Raw genomic sequence first — 21,156 nt, forward strand, 5'->3', positions numbered from 1 at the left:
CTGCCATGGGGCCCATTGCAGCCCCAAGGAGTGTGGGTGCTGCTGGCCCCGTGCAGGTGCTAAACAGAGCCTTGGCTACATCAGGGCACCTGTGGAGCTTCCTGGAGGTGCAGGCACATAACAGGGCTCTGAGGACACAGGGACACAGGGCATGCTTTGCTCTCTTTCTCCCCCCACCGCCTCCCAAGCTGCTCATAGGGAGCATGAAAGAATGTTTGATGGTGACAGGGCCTCAGCAGACTCTGATGGCTCCGCAGCTCATTCTCCTTGGGATATGAATATTTACCAAATCCTCTCTGTGCCTCTGGGGACCATGCAATGGAGAAGAGGAGCAGTGGGTTCAGGTCTGTGAGGGAGAAGCCAGGGTGCAGAATGGGCACCTGGCTGGTCTAGGAGGGGAAAATGGGAGATCTGCCAACACCGAGGGTTGCAAAATTAGGGATGGAGACCGTGGCCTTTCCCAAAATAGAACCAATTCCTCCAATTACCACATACTGCAAGATAAGAAGGGACAGGAGTCCTAGCCAATGACCAGCCATTATCTCCACTCCAGGATGGGGTGATGGGTGTGAAGGTAGCACCATATGTGCTCCACTATGGGCCATGAATGCTTAGTCCCATGGATGCAGATCCCCTTGTGGCATTTGGTCCCATCTCTGTCCTCATGACCCATTGTCCTGATTCAGGGCAAATATGGGAGAGAACCCCCAGAGGGGCTCCTCTAGGACAGCAGATTCAATTGGTCCCTCCCCCCAACCGGTTCGGGAGGAAATACTGCCTTGGAGAAAATGGAAATAACTTGTTTATTAAACAATAAAACCTAAACAATGTTAAACAATAAAACCCCTTGCTGCTGCAAAAGAGATGACAAACTGAGAAAGTCCCCTCCCCGGGTTGCAGCTCAGCTCACTCAGTCTCTGATCAGCCCCTCAGGCGCTGGAAATGCCGCGGCCCAGGCCCGGCCCGGTGGGTCCCAGGTGTGAGCTGCCGGTGCCCTGCTGGTGTTCAGGCCAGAGCAGGTTTGAGCAGGCCCAGAGAAAGGGAAAAAACCCCACAGGCCAGGGAACTTCTTTGCCTCAGCTAGCTAAACTAACTAAAACAAAGGAGAGCTCTGTCCTGCTGTCTGTCCATCCACAGACAGCACAGCCCGGGAGCAGGAATGTGGAGGAGTGAGTGCAGTGTCTGAAAACAAACTGCTGCTTCTTCTCTGCCCCCTTCACTCTATGCAACAAGTCCTAAAGGTGCAGAACTTATTATTCAGCATGAACAGATCAAGACTACTGGGGATAAAAGCATGATATAGTCAACCCAGGACACCCATGCAGGATTCCATGCAGCAGAGCACTCCCAGGGAGATGTCCCACACTGGAGTCAGCTGCCGTGTTCAGCCTGGCAGTGATGGGCAGAGCCTGCTCAATGTCCCTGGAGTGTTGACATCCTGAGTGCATGGCAGGGAGGAGTGGGGGAGGTGACATTCCCAGCAGCACCACTGCCTGCAGCCTGGACACACCAGGGAATAGGAGGTGGGCCCGCTCCCACAGGACCCCAGAACTGAACATGGTGGGGGGTTGAGATAGGATAGGAAAGGACAGGAGAGAACCCGGGCACCCCTCCTCATTGTCAGCCCTGGCTCCTGGCCCAGACTCCCTGAGGCCTGTCCTGTGCCTGACCTGGCTTGGGGGTCCCTGTGCATCAACCCCAGTCGATGGCTGGTCAATGGCCAGGACTCCTGTCCCTTCTTATCTTGCAGTATGTGGCAATTGGAGGAATTGGTTCTATTTTGGGAAAGGCCATGGGCTCCTTCCCCAGTTTTGCAACCCTCAGTGTTGGCAGGTCTCCCACTGTCCCTTCCTGCTGTCCCCTCCCAGCCCAGCCAGGGGCCCATTCTGCCACCTGGAGTCTCCCCCTCAGCCCTGAACCCTGTGCTCCTCTTCTCCTTTTCTGGGTGCTCCTGGCATTCTGGGCTGCCCTGTGCTGCACTGAGGTTTGCACACACTGGCAGCCCCACGCTCCTAGGACTTTTGGGCCGCCATGGAGCATCCTGAAGGTTCAGAGACATCATAGTGTCCCTCTAGAGTAGCCTCAGAGGAGGGCATATCTGCTCCTGGGCTGGAGCTTCACTGTGGATATCAGGATTTGCTGATATCAGCTCAGCCCCACTCAGCTGCTCTGTCACACCCTCTAGGTGGGAAGGGGGAGAGAATTGGGTAGGGTAAAAGAAAAGTCGTGGGTAGAAATGAAGACAGCTGCACTCTCGCAGACATCTTTTCATAAAATCCTTTCTTTAGGATTTTCCCTTCTGGGAAGATGAGGCCCCAGAAAAAGAATGTAAACAATGGTTATCTGCTGCTGTGGAATGCAACAGGTGGATCCGTAATTGGTCTCCTGTGGATGTTTGGTTTTACTGACCACTCACGGCAGAGCTGCTCTTGCTCTCTGCCGGGACACAGACCATTGTTATTCATTATTTTCTATTCTAAGCTTAGCTAGTCTTCTGAGAACCTTTCCTCTATTTATTTTAGTATAGTCATAACATAATATATATCAAAAAATAATAAATAAAGCCTTCTGAACATGAGGTCGATAATCTCGCCTCCTCTCTTCGCCTGCAACCCTTGTGACCACTGTCACACTGCACAGGAAGAGCAACAGCTGCAAAAGTAAGCAAAGCAAAAGAAGGCATTCATTGGTTCACCCCTTCCCATTGCCACTCAGGTGCCACTCAAGAGCCCATGCAGGAGAGCAGGGCTCCACCGCATGTCATGGTGACCTGGCAAGACAACTGCTGTCCCTCTGACTGTGCCCCTCTTCCTTCTCCTCCCAGCTCCATATGCTGAGCATGCTGTCACACTCCCCTCCCTGGGTGCCACACTCCCCTCCCTTGGTGCCACAGAGGGATAAGACAGGAAGATGTGCCCGGGATGGTACAATGACATTGGGGACACATGTGGTGGCACGACCTGTACTCTGAGCTGAGGCTGGGGCTGGGCTGGACCCGCCAGGAGGGCCACAGTTCAGGGCTGAGGTTGCCCAAATCCAGGGGTCTGTGGCAGCAGAGGATATCAGTGCTCAGATCCGGAGCAGCCTCTCCAGGGCCCCAAACCAGGGCTGGTCACCCCAGTTCAGCTCAGCCCAAGCCCAGCCATGCTCAGCCCCCATGGTGGCAGTACTGTGCTCCAACAGCAGCAGTCTTTGTCCTCCTACTCCTGACATCCCTGCTGGCAGTGGCAGCTCCCCAGCTGTAGCCAGTGTCTCCCAGTGGGCTCTGGGAGATTTGGTGTCCCATGTTTGGCTAATGGGGTACCTAAAGGCACCAAGAGTATTTGGCAATATCCCAAGGATAATGGGCTGGGAGGAAATTGGAGTCTGCCTGGACTAGATCACTCCAAACAATCTAGGAAGCGCGCTTTGAGCGGCTTGGGAAGCAGTGGGAGGAACGGGAAGCTCTGCAGGAGCCCAGGTGCCCTGATGTGGCCAAGGCTCTGTCTGGCACCTGCACGGGGCCAGCAGCACCCACACTCCTTGGTGCAGCAATGGGCCCCATGGCAGGGCACAAAGAGATGCCAGGACACAAGGAAAGGGACAAGAGGGGTGACCAGGACAGGTGGGGAAAGGGTGGGCAAAGGGTGCGTGGCAGTGCTGGGACACAGAGGGACAGAGGGAGAGCTGCCAGCACCAAGGGTTGCAAAAGGAACCAGGTACCCCACAGACTTTCCACACACAGAAACACTGTCCCTGATTTCCACGTGCCACAGGGACATGGAGGGACAGACAATGCTGTCTGGTGCCCTGGCTGTGGCTTTTGCTCTCCCAGAATAGCAACAATGGCAGGGAACCCATGTCCACAATCCCCTGGGGGCAGCAATGGCACTGTGCTGCTGCCACAGCAGTTACACATCATGGAGTCAGGTCCCTGTCCCTGTCCACATCCCTGCTGGATGCAGGGGAGCTTGGGGGCATTGGATGTCTCTGGGCACCCAAATCTCTGGTCACCAGCAGGCTCCATTGTCCCCAGACACCGAGTGGGACAATGTTCCAGTGAATTTCCAGTGTGTTCCAGATCTCCCTGTGTGTGCTAAAGGAGTTGCTCAATGTCCCCGCAGTGTTCACATCCTGAGCGCATGGCAGCAGGAACGAGGGGAGGTGACTGTCCCCTGCAGCCTTCCCACACTGGGCACAGGAGCTGGAGCCACAGGCAGAGGGCCCCAGGACTGAACGTGTTGGGGCACTGAGATAACACAGGACAGGATGGCAGAGACCCTGGGCACCTCTCCTCCTGGCTGCCCACCACCCCGTAGCTCCTGGCATGGGGAGGCAGCAGGACCCCCGGCCAGCTCGGGTGAAGGCCACGGGGAGGCTGGGCCAGGAAAGATTGCACAGAGCCAGGGACACAGCAGGGCCGAGCCCCGGCTGGGCTGGAGCCAAGCCCGACCCCAAGGGCATCCAGCCCAAGCAGGGCTGGCAGGGGAGGACAGCAGGGGAGGGCCGTGCCCCAGCACTGCATAAAAAGCCCCCGCAGGGCCAGGGAGCAGTGAGCCTGTGAGAAGAGCCCAGAGCAGCAGTGCCAGAGCTGTAGGAGAAGGGCCATGGAGCAGTACTTCTCAGCCACGCAGAAGATGGAGCAGGAGGTGATGTTCCCCAGCCTGCTGCGAGGGGTCTTCCTGCAGGAGGAGGGGGCAGCCCCGGCTGCCGAGAGCCGCACGGACCTCTACGAGCGCTACCAGCTCCTCAAGGCCATCAAGCCCATGGTGGAGAAAGGCCTGGCCTCTGGGGGTGACCAGAGCCCCAGCGGTGCCGACACCGACGGCGACGCATCCTTGGACAGCAACGGGGCCGAGGATGCCCAGCTGGAGGAGCGCCTGTCCCAGCACCTGACTGGCCTGCAGCAGGTCCTCACCCACCTCACCAGGGACACCAACGCCCTGACCCGCAGGTACAGCCAGATCCTGGAGCAGATCAACCTCAGCGAGGGACAGCCCAGCTGGTGACCCTGTCCTGGCCACCAGGTAAGACCTGGGGACATGCACAGTCCAGGGGCAGCAAGACAGTGGGTGGCTTCCCTGCTGGGAGAGGTGCCCAGCAGTGAAGGGGTGGGGATGTGCTGGGAAGGGCCTGGGAATGGGGGCTGTCCCCTCAGCTGGGGGTGGATATCCCTCTCCATGCTGGAGGAGGGAGCCTGGCCCATTGCTCTGTGCGGAGACTGCAGGGCTTCAGGGTCTGTGGACTCAGGGTTGATGGTCCTTGTGTCCCCCTGCGATGATCCTTGGAGTTAAGGAATGCTGCTGTTGCAGGACAGGTGCTGGTGTCAGGAAGCACAAGACGTCCCCGTGGCTGACCACTGCAGGCTCTCCCCAGTCCCGCTGGCATTCCCCGCTCCGTGGCAGCTGATGGGATCTCCCGGCACCGGCACCGGAGATGGCTGTGAGCACTGCAGGACCAGATGGTGCCTTATCCTCATAGGAAGAAGCATCCGGCTGTGCTGGCCAGGCCATTGGAAGGGCTGCATGCTCCTGGCCTCCTCTTTATTTTCAAAGAGCGGCACCAAGTTGGGAGTTTTGTGATGTGACCATGACCTCTTTACAGTCCGTGGAGATTGCCAAGCCCTTTTCCAGCTGGTACCTGGACTCCAAGGGCTTTTCCCACTGTTTTTGCTAATAAAAGAATCCCTGGGAAGCCAGTGTTGTCAGTGTGCTGCTTTCACTCATGGAGTGCCCCAGGGACAATGGCAGGGGGACACTGGCTCTGCAGGGTGGGATCTTTCCAGGGCCATGCTGGGGAAATGGGAAAGGGACAAAGAATCCCAAAGTTGTGTGATTGGTTCGATTGGAAGGGATCTTCAGAGATCACCTAGTGCAATGCCCTGCTGTGTGCGGGGACATCTTGCACAAGACCAGGTGGCTCAGGACTATGTTGAACCTCAGACCTGTGCAAACTCACTGGGCACCCTGTTCCTTTGTATCACCAGCCTCAGGCTGAAATGTTTCTTCCTTTTGTTGACAGCAACACCCACAAAAGCTGATGCCTGATTTCTGTGCACAAAAAATGGGTGTCTGCCCAGCACTCGGCCCAGTCATGCAACAGTGAGGGGCAGCAGAGCTGTAGGTCTCAGCCCCTCTAGGCAGCAGCTGCCCCAAGATCCCAGCTCCATGTCCAGACACCCCAGCCTTGGGATACACTGGAGATTCCCATCTCCTCTCTCCTGATCACGCCATTTCTCTCAGCTGCTGAGACCACTCTGGCTTTGGCTTGTCCTGCCCCAGCGTGGGCAGCAGGGACAGGGTCTCCACCCATCTGTGGGGATGTGAACTGCTGAGGGGACTGGGGGCTCTGGAGGAGGCAGCTGAGGCCAGACCCAGAAATGCCCTCTCTGAAAGGGCCATGGCCAGGATCAAGGGGGGACAAGGACAGTTCTGAGGGGTTTGGGACATGCAGAGTAATGGGAGATGTCTCAGCAGGAGGCACTGGGGATTATACATAGTCATTTGGACATGAGGGTGGCATTTCCCCTCCCCTGAGCCATGACCTGGCTCCCCAGGAGGACGGTGAGTTGAGGACAGGTTGCCCAAACACCAGCTCTGTGGCCACAGAGACTCAACGAGCTCACTGCCCCAGGAGTCCTGCTTTCCTAGGAAAGCAGCTGCCATTCAGCGAGTTTCCCTATTGAGGGCAAACAGAATTCCCTCCAGACAGAGGGAGGATTTCAGAGCTCATCTGCTCTCTGTGTCTCCTCAGTCTGGGCAATATTGCAGTCTTGTAATATCTAGAGGAAATGGAGCATGAGGGGCATACTGGGAGAGTCCTCGGCCAGCCCCACTGCAATGGCACCTCTGGCTGGGACATGATGGAGCTGTGCCTTTGGAGCTCCCTGGTCTCCATGCTGATTGCTGAGACAGGTCTTGAACCATAAGGAATGGATGGAGACTGGTTCCTGCTGAGGAGAGGACCATGGAGGGGGCAATGTCCCTCTGGTGGTTTATCTGGCTGTTGCTCAAGGGTGGGATCTGTGTTCCCTGGAGAACACTGCTGGCTGTGCTGGTTTAGGCAGCTGTGGAGTTAATTTTCTTTGCTCTTTTCCGTATTGCCACTCTGGTGTAGGGACTGCAGCACATGGAAACGTGGGAGAAGATACTGTTGGGATAATTGATCTCAACCAACCCACGGGACATTTCAAACTATAACACATCAGTATATAAAGTGTGGGGCAGAAGTGAGCCACACTTGGAATGATGGCCTTTGTCTTCTGAGGTCAGCATTACCTGTGATGGACCCTGCAGTCCTGGGGATTGCTGAACACCCACCTGCCCATGGGAAGTGATGAATTAATTCCTTGCTTTGCTCTGTTTGCATGCATGGCTTTTGCTTTCCCTATTACATTGGTTTTATTTCAGCCCACATCTTTTCTTGTTCCTTCCCTTGATTGTCTCTCTGATCCTGCTGGTGGGGCAGTGAGTGAGTGGCTGTGTGGGCCTTGGTGGGTGGCTGGGGTCAAAGCTCGCTGGTGTCACAGTGAGGGACACTTGCAGTCCCCTGCAGCCATGGCTTTGGGCTTGGGCAGCGCTCAGCAGCCGGAGAGGCTCTGGTGCCCCAGGGCAGTGTCACAGCAGGACACGGGGTGAAGGTCCAACCATGGCTGTTGAACATGACCAGTGGGTGACGCAGGATGTCCCCAAAGGCCGGTGACCTGGGGCAGCTGGAAGGGTTTGCTGACGTCTTGTGGGCCGCTTGCATCCCCCAGGACCCGTGGGCCTCTCTCTGGGAGCCGCTGTCCCGGCAGCTGGCTCCGAGCCCAGTGTGCCACAGGAACCTTGTGCCTGCTCTGATTGCAGGGCATTGCACCACGCTGCCCCAGGATGTGCCAAGGCCTGACAGGGCCCTGCTGCTGGCCACTGCTGCTGGCCACAGCTGGTGAGAGGTTCCTGCCCTGGTCCCAGGGGGATGTGGGCAGACAGGGCAGATCAGGCATCCTGGCGTGGCAGGGGGTGCTGGCTCTGTACCCACACTGTTGCTGGCCAGCACGGGGAAAGATCTTCTTCCTCCAGATTGTTGAACAAAATCAGAGTAGCAGCACTTCTTTTAAATCTGTTTAGGGACATCATATCCATGAGAGAGCAGTGACTTGGCACTGGGCTCAGTGGGAGTAAGACAAGAGATAAAGCACAGTTTTGATCCAAAATATTGAATGAGTAAAAAACCCCAAATTCCCTTTTCTAACCAGTCCCAGATATCCTAATCAAAAATCCTGCCCAGCCCTAAGAATGGAGGGCTGCCAGTTCCCCTCCCTTCCCACAGGGCAGGTTCCCTGTCTATACACCCTTGCCTTTCAATTTTTTTGGTGCTCTGGCCTTATCTGTACCACTGACTGCTGCCTACCATTTTCCTCAGCTGATACTGGGGGAAAGCAGCCCACAAATTCACACCTGCTCACCTCTGGTCTGGCTCTGTGGTCAGGCAATGTGGCTGTAAGCCAGCAAGGTGTGCTCAGGGCTAAGGCAGTGGATGGAGGGCATCATTCCCGTCTGTTCAGCCCTGATGAGGCCTCACCTGGAGTGCTGTGTCCAGTTCTGGTCTTTCTGGTACAAGAGAGACATGGACATACTGGAGAGAGTCCAGTAAAGGGCCACAAAGGTGGCAGAAGAGAAGGAGTATCTTCCATATGAGGAAAGGCTGAGAGAGCTGGTGGTGTCCATATTATGAAAGAGAAGACTGAGAAAGTTGTGATCAGTGTTTGTAAAGATGTGATGGCAGTCAAGAGATTACTCCACAATCTTCCTACTGGTCTTCAGTGACAGGACAGGAAAAGAGTAGCAGGCACAAACTCAAACACAAAATAAATCTCATCTAAACATGAGAAAACCTTTCTTTTTTTTCCCTAAAACTGAAGGTGCTCAAACACTGACACAGGGTACCCAGAAAGGGGGTGGAATCTTCATTGTCAAAGATATCCAATGGTCCCATTGTTGACCTTGCTTGAGCAGTTGTTGAAGCACATTGCTCCAGAGGTGCCTTCCAACCTCTCCAGCACTGACTCTGTCTCTGTCCCTGCCTCTTATCCCCTTTGCTGCCAGCCCAAGAGCTGGCTGCAGGCTGCTCACAGCACCTGACCAGGAGGATGCTCTGCCAGGCCTGGGTGGAGGTTGGAACACTCCAAAGCGGGGCTCCTTTGGGGTGGGCCCCACAGTCTCTGACTCTTGTCATTGCCCCTCCAAGGACCCTCCTTCAGACTTGGAACTTTCATGTTTCTCCTCAGCTGACAACTCTTGAATTTTAAAAGTACTTTTTCTAACTTTCAAATCCTACTGCTGGCCATATTACTCCTTTATAAGCATTTTCAGAAAGTATCACCTGTTCATTATCACCTTCTTTTAGCAGCATTACTCTCTAGGCCAGCTGCCACAGTTGAGCTGGGTGAGACCCACCAGGCCAGCACAGAAGAAGGTGAGTTTTCAGGCAGAGCACATAAGAAATTCACATTCTCTGGATAAACACACTACTTGTTCTCCTTCTTCACTCCTCAGAACTGCCCAGATCAAGGCAGCTTTCCCATGGTGCTGCCTGCAACCCGTCTGCCCTGGGGGAAGGGGCTGGACTCACCATCCTGGGCCTCCAGCAGTGGTAAGGACAGTGGTGACAGGGCAGGATTGGAAAGTACCTGGCAGACCCTGGGCACCTCCTCACCACCACACTCAGAGCACAGGGATGCAGTGGGACCCCCGGCCAGCTCAGGCAAAGGCCACGGGGAGGCTCAGAAGAGATTGCACAGATCCAGGGACATGGTGTAGCTGAGCCCCAGCTGGGCTGGAGCCAAGCGCAGCCCCGTGGCCATCCAGCCCAAGCAGGGCTGGCAGGGGAGGACAGCAGGGGAGGGCCGTGCCCCAGCACTGCATAAAAAGCCCCCGCAGGGCCAGGGAGCAGTGAGCCTGTGAGAAGAGCCCAGAGCAGCAGTGCCAGAGCTGTAGGAGAAGGGCCATGGAGCAGTACTTCTCAGCCACGCAGAAGATGGAGCAGGAGGTGATGTTCCCCAGCCTGCTGCGAGGGGTCTTCCCGCAGGAGGAGGGGGCAGCCCCGGCTGCCGAGAGCCGCACGGACCTCTACGAGCGCTACCAGCTCCTCAAGGCCATCAAGCCCATGGTGGAGAAAGGCCTGGCCTCTGGGGGTGACCAGAGCCCCAGCGGTGCTGACACTGACACAGACCCAGCCTTAGATGAGGGTGCAGACAGCAATCTGGAAGAACGCCTGTCCCATCATGTCAATGGCTTGCAGCAAGTTCTGACAGACCTCACCAAAAACACCAAGGCCCTGACCCGCAGGTACAGCCAGATCCTGGAGCAGATCAACCTTAGTGAAGATCAGTCCAGCTCTTGAGCCTGCACTTCCCGTCTCTGAGGTAAGAGCTTGGGGACACGCAGTGCCAAGGAAGAGCTGGCTGAGGGGTTACAATACTTTGTCCTCATGCCCCATGAGCTGTGTGGTGTTATAATGTTTGCATCACACCCCCAAATCCCAGGAGTTCTGAGTCTGCACTTCACTGCTCAACAGAAACATCCTCCTGTATTAGTCTTTCTCAATTGCCATTGGTGCAAGCTGTATCAGCAAACAAAGGCAACTGAATGAGCTCCACGCTGTCCCCAAGACTCCCCAGTTTGCAGCACATTCAATGTCTTTCTGCTGCTGGCCAGACACAAATGATCCCAGGGACAAAAGGGATGGGTGGTTGAAATACTGTGACTGGATTCCAGGAGCTGCCAGACACTGGTGCTCCAGTTATTTATCTTTTTTCTCTGGTGGAAAATGCAACAGTCATTTTTAGGGAGGAGTTTGGCACTTTCAGGTTTCCAAATATCAGACTTTGGCACACCACCTGCAAACAGCTCAGACACTTCAGTCTTCCCCTAGCTTGAAAAGGAAAACCATTCTCCATGCTGGTGGGACTTTCATCCCCTGAGGCCCCTTGGGGAGACATCTCCATGATCCATTAGAGATGGGGCTCATGGCCAAGGTCATTGTAGTGAAATGGAGAGTGTAGAAAAATAATAACAACAGAGGGCATTAACAGGACTTTACCCTTATTTAGGAAGACAGCCAGACAGGAATGAGGACATCCTGACCATGTGTGTTATCCCCACAGGGTCTGTTCTCCAAGTCCAGTGACACTTCTTCTTGTGAGTCAAGTGCCACTGAAGAGCATCCTTTGTGGGCAGCACAGAGCTTGGCTGTCTGCCTGCTGGGTGCTGTCTGTACCATCTGACTTGTCCCGTGGCCGATTCTGCCAGCAAGCTTCCTGCTTCATTTCACTCCTGTCCTAGGGGGATTTCTGCGGGGCAGAAATGAGTGGTTTGTGTTGCTGCTTTGTAGAAGGCATCTGTAACTTTGAAGGGATGCTTTTTCCTGTGTGTGCCTAAACCCCTCCAAATCGTCTCTTTGGAAATGTAAATAAAATGCAAACCTTGTGCAGATGTGTCCTGTGTTTCCTATGAGCTGTCACTTCTGTTGAACTACTGTCCCCTGGTACATGAGGGTGAAGGACCTTGGCCACCAAGGCCACGCTTCAGTGCAGGGAGATGAGCTGCGTTTCTTTGGCAAGGCTTTGAGATGAATCTTCCCCCATCTCTCTGTCTCTCCCACCTCGCAAAACCTCAGTAATCCTGCCATCATTCTGTGCTTGGAGCTAAATCCCAACCTGCTCCCCAGCATACTTCCTTCCCTCCTACAGCATCCCCTTCTCTCCTGGATTCCCAGCACCGTGTCCTCTCCTGTGAACAACCTGTTGGAATCCTCACAAGCTCCAGCAAAACAGGTGAGGCAGTTCTGCTCCTCCTTGCTTGGTCATGACACACTCCAGAGCTAAAGACAGAGGAGGTGGGGATGCTCAGTTGGAGTAGGAAGGCAGGACCTTGCTCACTTCTGATCCCTGAGAACAGTGGGAAAACCAGGACAAAGCCCTCACTGAGTGGGTGGACAGGAGCTACAAGCTCTTCACAGGCAGGTTGGAGCCTTCAGGACAGGTTGAGTCCCACCCCCAAGGGACTCATTTCCTCCCAGACACACCACCCTTGGGAAATCCTCTTGAGCTGGGCACTAGAGGAAAGTGCCCCCTTGCCTGTTCAGAACATTTTAAAAAAATCTCAGCTGTTGAAATAGTGCTCCTTTGGCTGAACAGTGCTTCTCCATCAACTTTCCACTTTTGACTATAAAACTTGAGATCTCTAAGCATCTGTGGCGAGAGGAGGATTGCCACCAAGCCCTGTGCTGCAGGCTCTGGTTGTGTTGTTCGTGTTGCTAGAGGTGCTCTCTGAATCTGCCGTATCACAAAAGTGAAATAACATCCTTCAGGCTGAAATCAGAGATTCATCAGCTCCAAAAGCCTCCATCTAAAATGAGCAGATGTTCTGCAGATGGCATGCCTGTTTCCTCCCTCACCTCCAGGCAGCTCCATGCCTTGCTTACGTATTCATGTTGACCCCTTTAGCGGGGTCCTGATTTCTCGGCAGCAAGTGAAGATCCATAGCACTCTAAAAGGAAGAGAAGAGCAGGACCTTCCTGCCTTGCTTTTATTTTAGTGAATCTCTAATTACACAGAAAATAAAAGAGAAAATTTGTTGTGCTGTTTAACAGTGGAATGTACTGTGGCAGCTGAGATCTCAGACACAAGCCTTCAGCCGTGTATCCTGAGAAGGTGGGTGGAGCTGATAAATGGCTGGAAGGTACCAGTTAGGAATGCTGACAGTGTTTGCACAGCACATGGTGTTTGATTTAGGAGTGGTTCTTGAATTGCTGAGTCTCTTAAACAGAGGCTGACAGATCAACATATAAAGAATAAAAACTTGATAAATACTTTTATGGATAGTACTATTTTCCAAACTGATGCACAGTCACAGAATCACAGAGTGGTTTAGGTTGGAAGGGACTTTAAAGATCTCCCAGTTCCAAACCCCCTGCCATGGGCAGGGATGTAACCTACTGGGTCAGTTTCATCAAGGCCCCATCCAACCTAACCTTGAACACTTCAAGGGGTGGGGCAGCCATACTTCTCTGGGCAACCTGTGCCAGTGCCTCATCGCTCTCTGAGTAAATGTATGTATCAGTACAGAGATGTTCCAGCTCATGTTATATAAATATTTATACAATTTTCAAAAAGCACATATTTATTCCCCACAAAGTCACTGTCAAGTTATTTTTCTTTGGTAAAACCAAATTTCTAAGCACTAATATGATTATTTTTATGATTCATATTGTAGTTGCTGATCCAAGGTCCAGGCACAGGCTAGTTCTTTCATGAAAAAACAGGGAAAGGATGGTCCCTGCCTGAAAGAATTTACAGGCTTGGAAATATCCCTTTTACATAGAATAAAAACTGTGGGCAGAGGAACTACACCAGTATGTTCATCACACTGAGGACAAGCCATGGTTGTTGTAGCAGTAGAAGAGCGTTGTGGACTGTCTGAGCTGGCAGCTATTCCTTTTGCTAAAGTGGTAAGGATTTCTGTTGTGGAATTGAATGTCATTAGCCACCCTTGATTCTAATTTGGGGAAATCTCTCAGATGAGCAAGGTAAACTCATCTACTGCCCTTCACCCTGCCTGAGTGAAAAGCTTGTGTGAGCAGAGAGGTGATGGTCCACCCATCTTTTCATCTCTGCAGCTGCAGAAGGAAAGGTTACCACTCCAGCATTGAAGACATGGTGGATGTGAATTCTGTCAGCTATATCCAGGATATGATCTGAAACATCTACATAAGTCAGCCCAAAGAATACGATTTGCAGCCCTTAGAGGTCCAGGACATGCAGATCTTCCAGGTCTTCCTGTTTTCTAGTAAGCACTAATCTTTTAAAATTTATTGCAAGTCACAAAACCTGGCGTCCCAAGCAGACCTCATTGATGCATCCAGCACTACCAGTTCTGCTGGTCTGGTAAAGGGAAAATTCAAGCATTTCTATTCAAAGCAGCACAGATAACTCAGACAGAGGTTGTCATTGAGGATCCCTGAGGATGCTTAAGAGAACCAAAAGCAAAATGTAAGATGGGTTCAGTGATAGGTTCACCCAAATGCACAAAGCATTCAAGAGTCTGGGCCCAGCTTGATGGAGCCTTTCATGAGGACAGGCTTCAAGGGAAGTGAATCAGTCTAAATTTTAACTGGTTTTCCCTCTGTGCCTCAGGCTCCTGCTCAGATCAATGCTGTCTTCTGAGAGGATACAGATCCAGCAAAATTCCTGGGGTATTCAAAGCAAGAAAGCTGGTGTCCATGAGCACAATGCAGATTTTGTGCAAATTATTTCCTTATATACCACACCGACAATTTTCATAATTAACATCTCCTCCAGGAAGATTTTTAGGAAGTGTTGTATTTGTCTGAGCTTTTTCTTTTGGTTGCTGGCAAAAGGAAGCATTTTGAAACAAAAGAGAGTGAGGCAAGGTTGGTAGAGGGGATAACACCTTTTATTTAGACCAACAGAAACTGGAAAAAAAAAAGGGAAAAAAACCCCCATGCAAGCTGAAGCAGAATCTGACAGACATGGGAATGCCTCATGTGCCCTAAAACATGGATAGTTTTATCCATCTGTATCAGCTGATCTAATAAAAGATATTGTCTCTCATTACAAACTTTATGTTACATCTCTGGACAATCATGCCCATGGCAATTTTGCAACCAGAATGAAACGAAGACACAGAAGTGATGAGTGCCCTGAAGACAAATTTGGAAGCAACAGTGCACTTAAAATGACCTGGAATGAAATAAAGTAGACCTTGAAGGACTGTGGTCTGGTTCTGGAGAGTTATTTAGGCTAGCTCTGATGTAATACTCTGTGTTTAATAAATTAACACAGACAGAGAATCATCATAGAATCACAGAGTGGTTTGGATTGGGAAGGAACCTCAAACACTATCTAGTTCTATCCCCACCCCCAACCCTGTCATAAGTGGGGACACCCTCCACTAGAACAGGCTGCTCAAAGCCCCATCTAACCAGGCCTTTAACATTTCCAGGAATGGGGCATCCACAGCTTTCTCAACCTGTGCCAGTGTCTCATCACTCTCACATTAAAGAATGTCTTCCTTATATCTAACCTAAATCTCTCCTTTTTTATCTTCAAGATGCTCCCCCTTGTCCTGTCATAATGTGCTCAGGCAAAAATTCACTCTCCTTTTTTTATAAATCCCCCTTTAAGTACTTTCAAGTTCACCTTCACTACATCCTTGTGAGTGTTTTGATTTTGTGATAGTCTTACAACCACTAAATCTGAGGTGCTGCCCACATTCTATATTTGGTGGATACAGGATATTAGAAAACAATGTCATGCAAAGATAATAATCAAATATTTATGGTCAATTTAAGAGTTTATGTTCAAGCAGAGATTTGGGTTTGGTTTTATTTACCTTGCACAAATTACTCAGTGCCCAGAGATTGTATGGGTGAGGAAGAAAATGCCACCACCTTGGACAGATTGTAGACACCCTGTAGATCTGTCATCAGTGTGAGTGAAAAATGGGATCAGTGAAATTGTTTGGGATAAACTGTGCTTTAAAACAGCAGTGCACTTAGGCCAAAAAGCTGTGCAAGTGTTCACTGGTTTTGATACAATCAGTTGTCAAGGCAGAGGTGGACGCACAGGCACACCTCGCAGGGCTCCCTGGAGGTGCCTCCCTTGGAAGGGATTATTCAGCCCGCAGTCACCACTCACACAGCAGCACACGAGGTGTGTGCTGGCAGCCAGCCTGAGTCCACCCTGCACCTTGCTGGTTGCCAGAAAACTAATGAGCGAATACTTCCGCTTTCAGGCTGTCCCCTCCCCTCTCCCTACACCTGCAGCTGACCAGCACTCTGCCTGGGACAGCCTGGAACCTCCGTGGCAGCAGCTGGGCTGGGAGCGGGGGAAAGCTGACCCAAGGAAGAAAGACCAAGTGAGAGGATTGGAGCACAGCTGGGAGCCATCCTGCGTGTGGGATAGGACACCAGCACTGAGCAGCAGGTTTCCCCAAACAGCTGAGTCCTCAGCTCCTGGGGAAGATGAGCATTTCATCGGAGCACAAGCCCCTTGGGAAGCAGGTCACCGGCAGCCTGCATACGGTGAGTAAGGTATGTCCTCAAGGGCACAATTCCCTCATGCAGGATCAGAGCACCCCTGTTGGGCTACATTTGAGTGGGTTTTTCTCCCCCATATGCTAATCTGAAGACACCAGGCCTTGCCAAATAGATCCCTAAGAAGAAGATTCTAGTTAAAAAGCTGTGTCTGTGTGCACCTGTTGTGTTACTGGAGGGCCAGGTCTCTCACAGGCATGCAAGATCTGACAACAGCAAATAACCAGAGTGGTTCTTCTCCTTTGGCAAGAAATGGGATTCAATTAATACAACATGTAATTGGTCAGTTCCCTAAATAAAAGCCTGCTGTAGGTTTTGGGGTTTTCAACAAGTCTTATGAGTCTCTAATGATGCCAAAGCTGCTCTGTGGTGTTGACATGCAGGATCATCAGGTGGGAGCAGTAGTTTTTCTACCTATAAGGAAGATTATTGGCAGTCTCAGACAAGCAGCACGTTACTTGGTGGGAATCAGTGATGAGATTATTTCTTTTTACTCTTCTCTGCTCTTAGTCTATTGCTAACCAGTTTGTCTTCTTGGTTAAAGCTGAACAATCTCTTCTCCAGACCTCTCTGTATTAAGAAAACCAACCTTCCTACGTTGCACTTTTCAGATGTAAGTTGCAAAATGCTTCCCTATGGAAGTAACTGTTTTACAGATTAGTAAACTGGAGCACAAATAGATGGAATAACTTTTCTGAGTGTCATCTTGCTGGCTAATTACAGAACTGGGAATCAGCTGGTGCCAGTACTTCAGTCCACTGGGAACCACTTTGATGCCAGGCCAAAACCATTAATCAAGATGCAAGAACATGAAGTTAGCCTACTGTATAAAGGAATAAATGTTTTCCATTTGTATTAGTGACAAACAGCACGAAACATCTGACCTGCCATCTGAAAAAGGAGCAAAGGCTCAAAAGCCTGAGAGTCTCCTGTCAAATGGTCCCTGGTGTAGAGTGCTGTTGGTAGCTCTTGGACTAATAGCAAATCTCCTAGGGAGAGACTTGACTACAGAAACAGCTTTGGGCTGTGTTTTTCAGTAGGTGGAAATCACAAGATTGTCTCAGACAGAATAGTACTTGTCTTCTTGACCCAAGTGTAAATGATTGCTCTTGAAATGAAACTGCCCACACTAGTGCAAAGCAATATTCCAGCAGGGTCTTTGACCTGAATCTCCTCTTGCTTCCCTGGCTTGCTTAGGGTGTGAGAAAATTTCTGCTAAATCTGATAGTTTGCTCCTGTTTAAAGGAAAAGTCTCCATTGCACCAGGCTGTGTGTTCCTAGTCCCATCCTTTTGTCAACTCTGTGCTCGTTAAATCCTCTGTCAGCCAATCCAGCTCACTAAGATGAAAGAGAAGCCGAGCTGGCATGAGGTGAGCAAGACAGCACACAGAGAGGTACAAGGACAGAACAGGGAGAGGGCACAGGAGGCCCCCCTTCTCTTGGCGTGTGCTGTGAGATCAGCTCACGTCATCCCGTGGGTCTGTAGCCATGTGATCCAGCTAAGCACTTAAGTACACACTTCACCTGGGGCATGTGACCAGCAGCACTGAGGCAGTTCCTTTTGTGATCAGATCCAAGAAAGTGCAGGTGAACTGCTGAAAAATAGGGTTGTTTATTGACTGACGCCTTCCCAATGGCAGGTGTGGCCTGGCCTGGCTTGTGACTTGCATTACAGCAGTGCTGGCAGGAGGAAAAGAACTCACTTTTCTTTCTTTCTTTCTCTTTCTTTCTTTCTTTCTTTCTTTCTTTCTTTCTTTCTTTCTTTCTTTCTTTCTTTCTTTCTTTCTTTCTTTCTTTCTTTCTTTCTTTCTTTCTTTCTTTCTTTCTTTCTTTCTTTCTTTCTTTCTTTCTTTCTTTCTTTCTTTCTTTCTTTCTTTCTTTTTCTTTCTTTCTTTTTCTTCTTTTTCTCTTTCTTTCTTTCTTTTTTTTTCTTCTTTTTCTTTCTTCTTTTTCTCTTTCTTTCTTTCTTTCTTTCTTTCTTTCTTTCTTTCTTTCTTTCTTTCTTTCTTTCTTTCTTTCTTTCTTTCTTCTTTTTCTTTCTTCTTTCTTTCTTTCTTTCTTTCTTTCTTTCTTTCTTTCTTTCTTTCTTTCTTTCTTTCTTTCTTTCTTTCTTTCTTTCTTTCTTTCTTTCTTTCTTTCTTTCTTTCTTTCTTTCTTCTTTTTCTTTCTTCTTTTTCTCTTTCTTTCTTTCTTTCTTTCTTTCTTTCTTTCTTTCTTTCTTTCTTTCTTTCTTTCTTTCTTTCTTTCTTTCTTTCTTTTTCTTCTTTTTCTTCTTTTTCTCTTTCTTTCTTTCTTTTTCTTTCTTCTTTTTCTTTCTTCTTTTTCTCTTTCTTTCTTTCTTTTTCTTTCGTCTCTTTCTTTCTTTCTTTCTTTCTTTCTTTCTTTCTTTCTTTCTTTCTTTCTTTCTTTCTTTCTTTCTTTCTTTTTCTTCTTTTTCTCTTTCTTTCTTTCTTTTTCTTTCTTCTTTTTCTTTCTTCTTTTTCTCTTTCTTTCTTTCTTTCTTTCTTTCTTTCTTTCTTTCTTTCTTTCTTTCTTTCTTTCTTTCTTTCTTTCTTTCTTTCTTTCTTTCTTTCTTTCTTTCTTTCTCTTTCTCTCTCTCTCTCTCTTTCTTTCCTTTTCTTCTCATCTACTGAGTACTACATAAAATGACCAAGTGCAAAGGGAAGCTAGTAAAATTTTTCAGAACTGAACATACAAGAAGGTCAATTTAAAAAGTCCAGCTTTCCAGGCATTCAGGCCTCCTTCAATTCACACAATGGTGTTAATACAGAGGGTTAAAAAATGCAAACAAACACACAATCTTTACATTTTTCCATTTTAAGTACATGTCAGTTGCATGAAATTTTTCCTTTACTTCTTAACTAAAGCCATCATACATTTTTAGGTGCTTTGCTAAAGAGCTTCTGTCCTGCACCTCTGACCTGATGGATTTTTGTGTGTTACTTCAGTGTTTGCAGCTGAACCCCTAGATGAGTGGAAGCCAATTCCACCTATTTATAAAGTTTTAAAGGCTTTAGTTTCTCCTTTAAAGAGGAAAGAACAGTTCAGATTATAAAACTGAAATAGCACAGCTTTGGGCTCTATCTTTGTCCCTCTGCACATGGGGTGGGTGAGAGCTCATGTACCGCTCTTGCTGTAGGTGGCCCACAGGGACAATGTTTGTGAGCTGCTTAGGAGATCAGTGTTGGGTCCTGTAGTCACTCCCAGCTTTCCTGGGCAGGGTACTTCTTTTCCCTCTTTCCCACCAGGAAAGTGACACTTTCCTACATCCCAAAGATGAGGTGAGGACTTAGCCATTTAGAAATGTCCAAGTCTTTGCTGCTGTGGAGGTGAGAGCTGTATAAGCATCCTGCATCTGCTTTTTCCAATAAATCAGGTGGAGGTTCCCATCTGATACCCACAAAATGGGAGCTCATATTGCTCTTCACACCATCATTCCATCCTCCAGCTGTAGTAATTACATATCCTCTGAACAGAGAGAGACATAGTTCTCCCAGGATTTTAGAAGCTGTGGGAAACTTAGAGGAAAGAATTCAAACAATTATTATCTGTCTTTCTGTAACCATTGTTTATAGATATGATTCTCCAGAGTGTGCTATTCATAGTTCACCAATAGCGTGAGAGAAGATTCCTAAAGGCCAATCAGGTTTCAGGTCCACCACTGTTTCTATCAGAACTGTAGATTTCTAAAAATAAAGTGTCTTCTCATGCCTTCTGATGATGGAGTCTCTGTATAGCCTTTGGCTGTCCCCAGTACAATCATCTATCTTTTCCTTGACACTTCCATGTTGATGACCTCAGACTGATAATGCACACGGCTTTTTGTCACTATTTTTTTTTCAGTTGTCACCAATTGTGGAGTTAAATGTTGGTGGGGAGATGTACACGACAACACTGAGCACCTTGAAGAAACACCCTGGCTCCAAGCTGGCAGAGATGTTCACCGGCCAGCCCAAACTCAGGACTGACTCCGAAGGGAGGTTCTTCATCGACAGGCCAGGCACCTACTTCAAATACATCTTGGAGTACCTGCGCAGTAACCAAGTGCCCACCCAGTGCATCCAGGACGTCTACAAGGAGGCGTTGTTCTATGACATAGAGCCTTTGATCAAGCAGCTTGAGGACTCCCCGCAGATCTTTGGGGAGCTCGTGGCGAGGAGGCAGTTTCTGGCCCGCGTGCCCAACTACAGCGAGAACATCGAGCTGATGATCCGCATCGCGAGGGCGGAAGCGGTTGCGTCCCGACAATCCAGCGTCATCGTGTGCGTGGTCAGAACCGAGGAGGACGCAGCCAGGTGTCAGGATGCCTTGAACAGTTTGGACATGGATAAAAAATCCGTGGTGAAGTTTGGCCCCTGGAAGGCTGTGCCCAGTATTTCTGATCTGCTGGACTGCATTCAAATGGACGTTGAAGCCAAAGGGTACAAAATATCCTTTCAGCCCCATGTTGCTGAAAAAGGTTTTCGCTTCAAGTCGCACGACTTCTTCTACAAGTTCCTGTTCACCTGGTGGTAGCAAAGTGCCACCATTGATAGGGAACATCAGAAAGCAATCACTGGAACAAATTAACCTGGACTGTGGAGAATGAAACACGAGCTATCAGAGGGACAGGAAGAAACACACAGGCCAACAAAAGGATCTCCTTTGTCTGTTTTCCATATCAAAGAACACTTAAGAGCCACTTTACTTGGGATTTAGGGGATAACTTTTTAGAGGTTTTAAAAGGCTCCAGAAAAAGGAGGAATTTCACTCTTCAGTGTTGCTTACTATTCATTCAGTTCAAAGAGATGGATCTGTGAATTGAGCCAACCTCACTCAACCCAAGGGAAATGAATAATCCCAAATATGTCTGGTGGACATGTAGAGTTGCTCTCTCAGTGGAAATGGGAACAGGCCGCATATGTGGAAATCCTGACTGAAACAATGATATTACCACATACTCAAATTAAATTTGGTTTCTAAATGGGAAGGCAAAAGCTATTCTTCTCCTGCCTTTCTACACTAGAATCGGGGTTAAAAAGAAGGATTCACTGTCCTGTGATCACTTCTTCTTTCTCCAGCAGACAGGCTACTCTCTAG

The 21,156-nt window shown here is 49.7% G+C and overlaps 2 protein-coding genes across 3 annotated transcripts; both read left to right on the top strand.

Moving 5' to 3' along the window:
• Positions 1-4,586: 4,586 nt before the first annotated feature.
• LOC131080264 (thyroid hormone-inducible hepatic protein-like) lies at positions 4,587-5,673 on the top strand. Of its 2 annotated transcripts, none has more exons than XM_058018437.1 (2): positions 4,587-5,006; positions 5,292-5,673. In XM_058018437.1, the coding sequence occupies exon 1, from the start codon at positions 4,587-4,589 to the stop codon at positions 4,986-4,988; it is 402 nt and encodes a 133-aa protein (XP_057874420.1). In that variant the 3' UTR covers positions 4,989-5,006; positions 5,292-5,673. The 2 variants fall into 2 exon arrangements, with proteins under 2 accessions (XP_057874420.1, XP_057874421.1); XM_058018438.1 differs by having other exon boundaries at positions 5,297-5,673.
• Positions 5,674-16,005: 10,332 nt separating this feature from the next.
• Positions 16,006-20,592, top strand: KCTD14 (potassium channel tetramerization domain containing 14). The gene is made up of 2 exons (XM_058019020.1): positions 16,006-16,065; positions 19,921-20,592. The coding sequence occupies exons 1-2, from the start codon at positions 16,006-16,008 to the stop codon at positions 20,590-20,592; spliced, it is 732 nt and encodes a 243-aa protein (XP_057875003.1).
• The last annotated feature ends 564 nt before the right edge of the window (positions 20,593-21,156 follow it).

The sequence above is a fragment of the Melospiza georgiana genome, chromosome 2 (assembly GCF_028018845.1).
Source record: "Melospiza georgiana isolate bMelGeo1 chromosome 2, bMelGeo1.pri, whole genome shotgun sequence".
Taxonomy (NCBI): domain Eukaryota; kingdom Metazoa; phylum Chordata; class Aves; order Passeriformes; family Passerellidae; genus Melospiza; species Melospiza georgiana.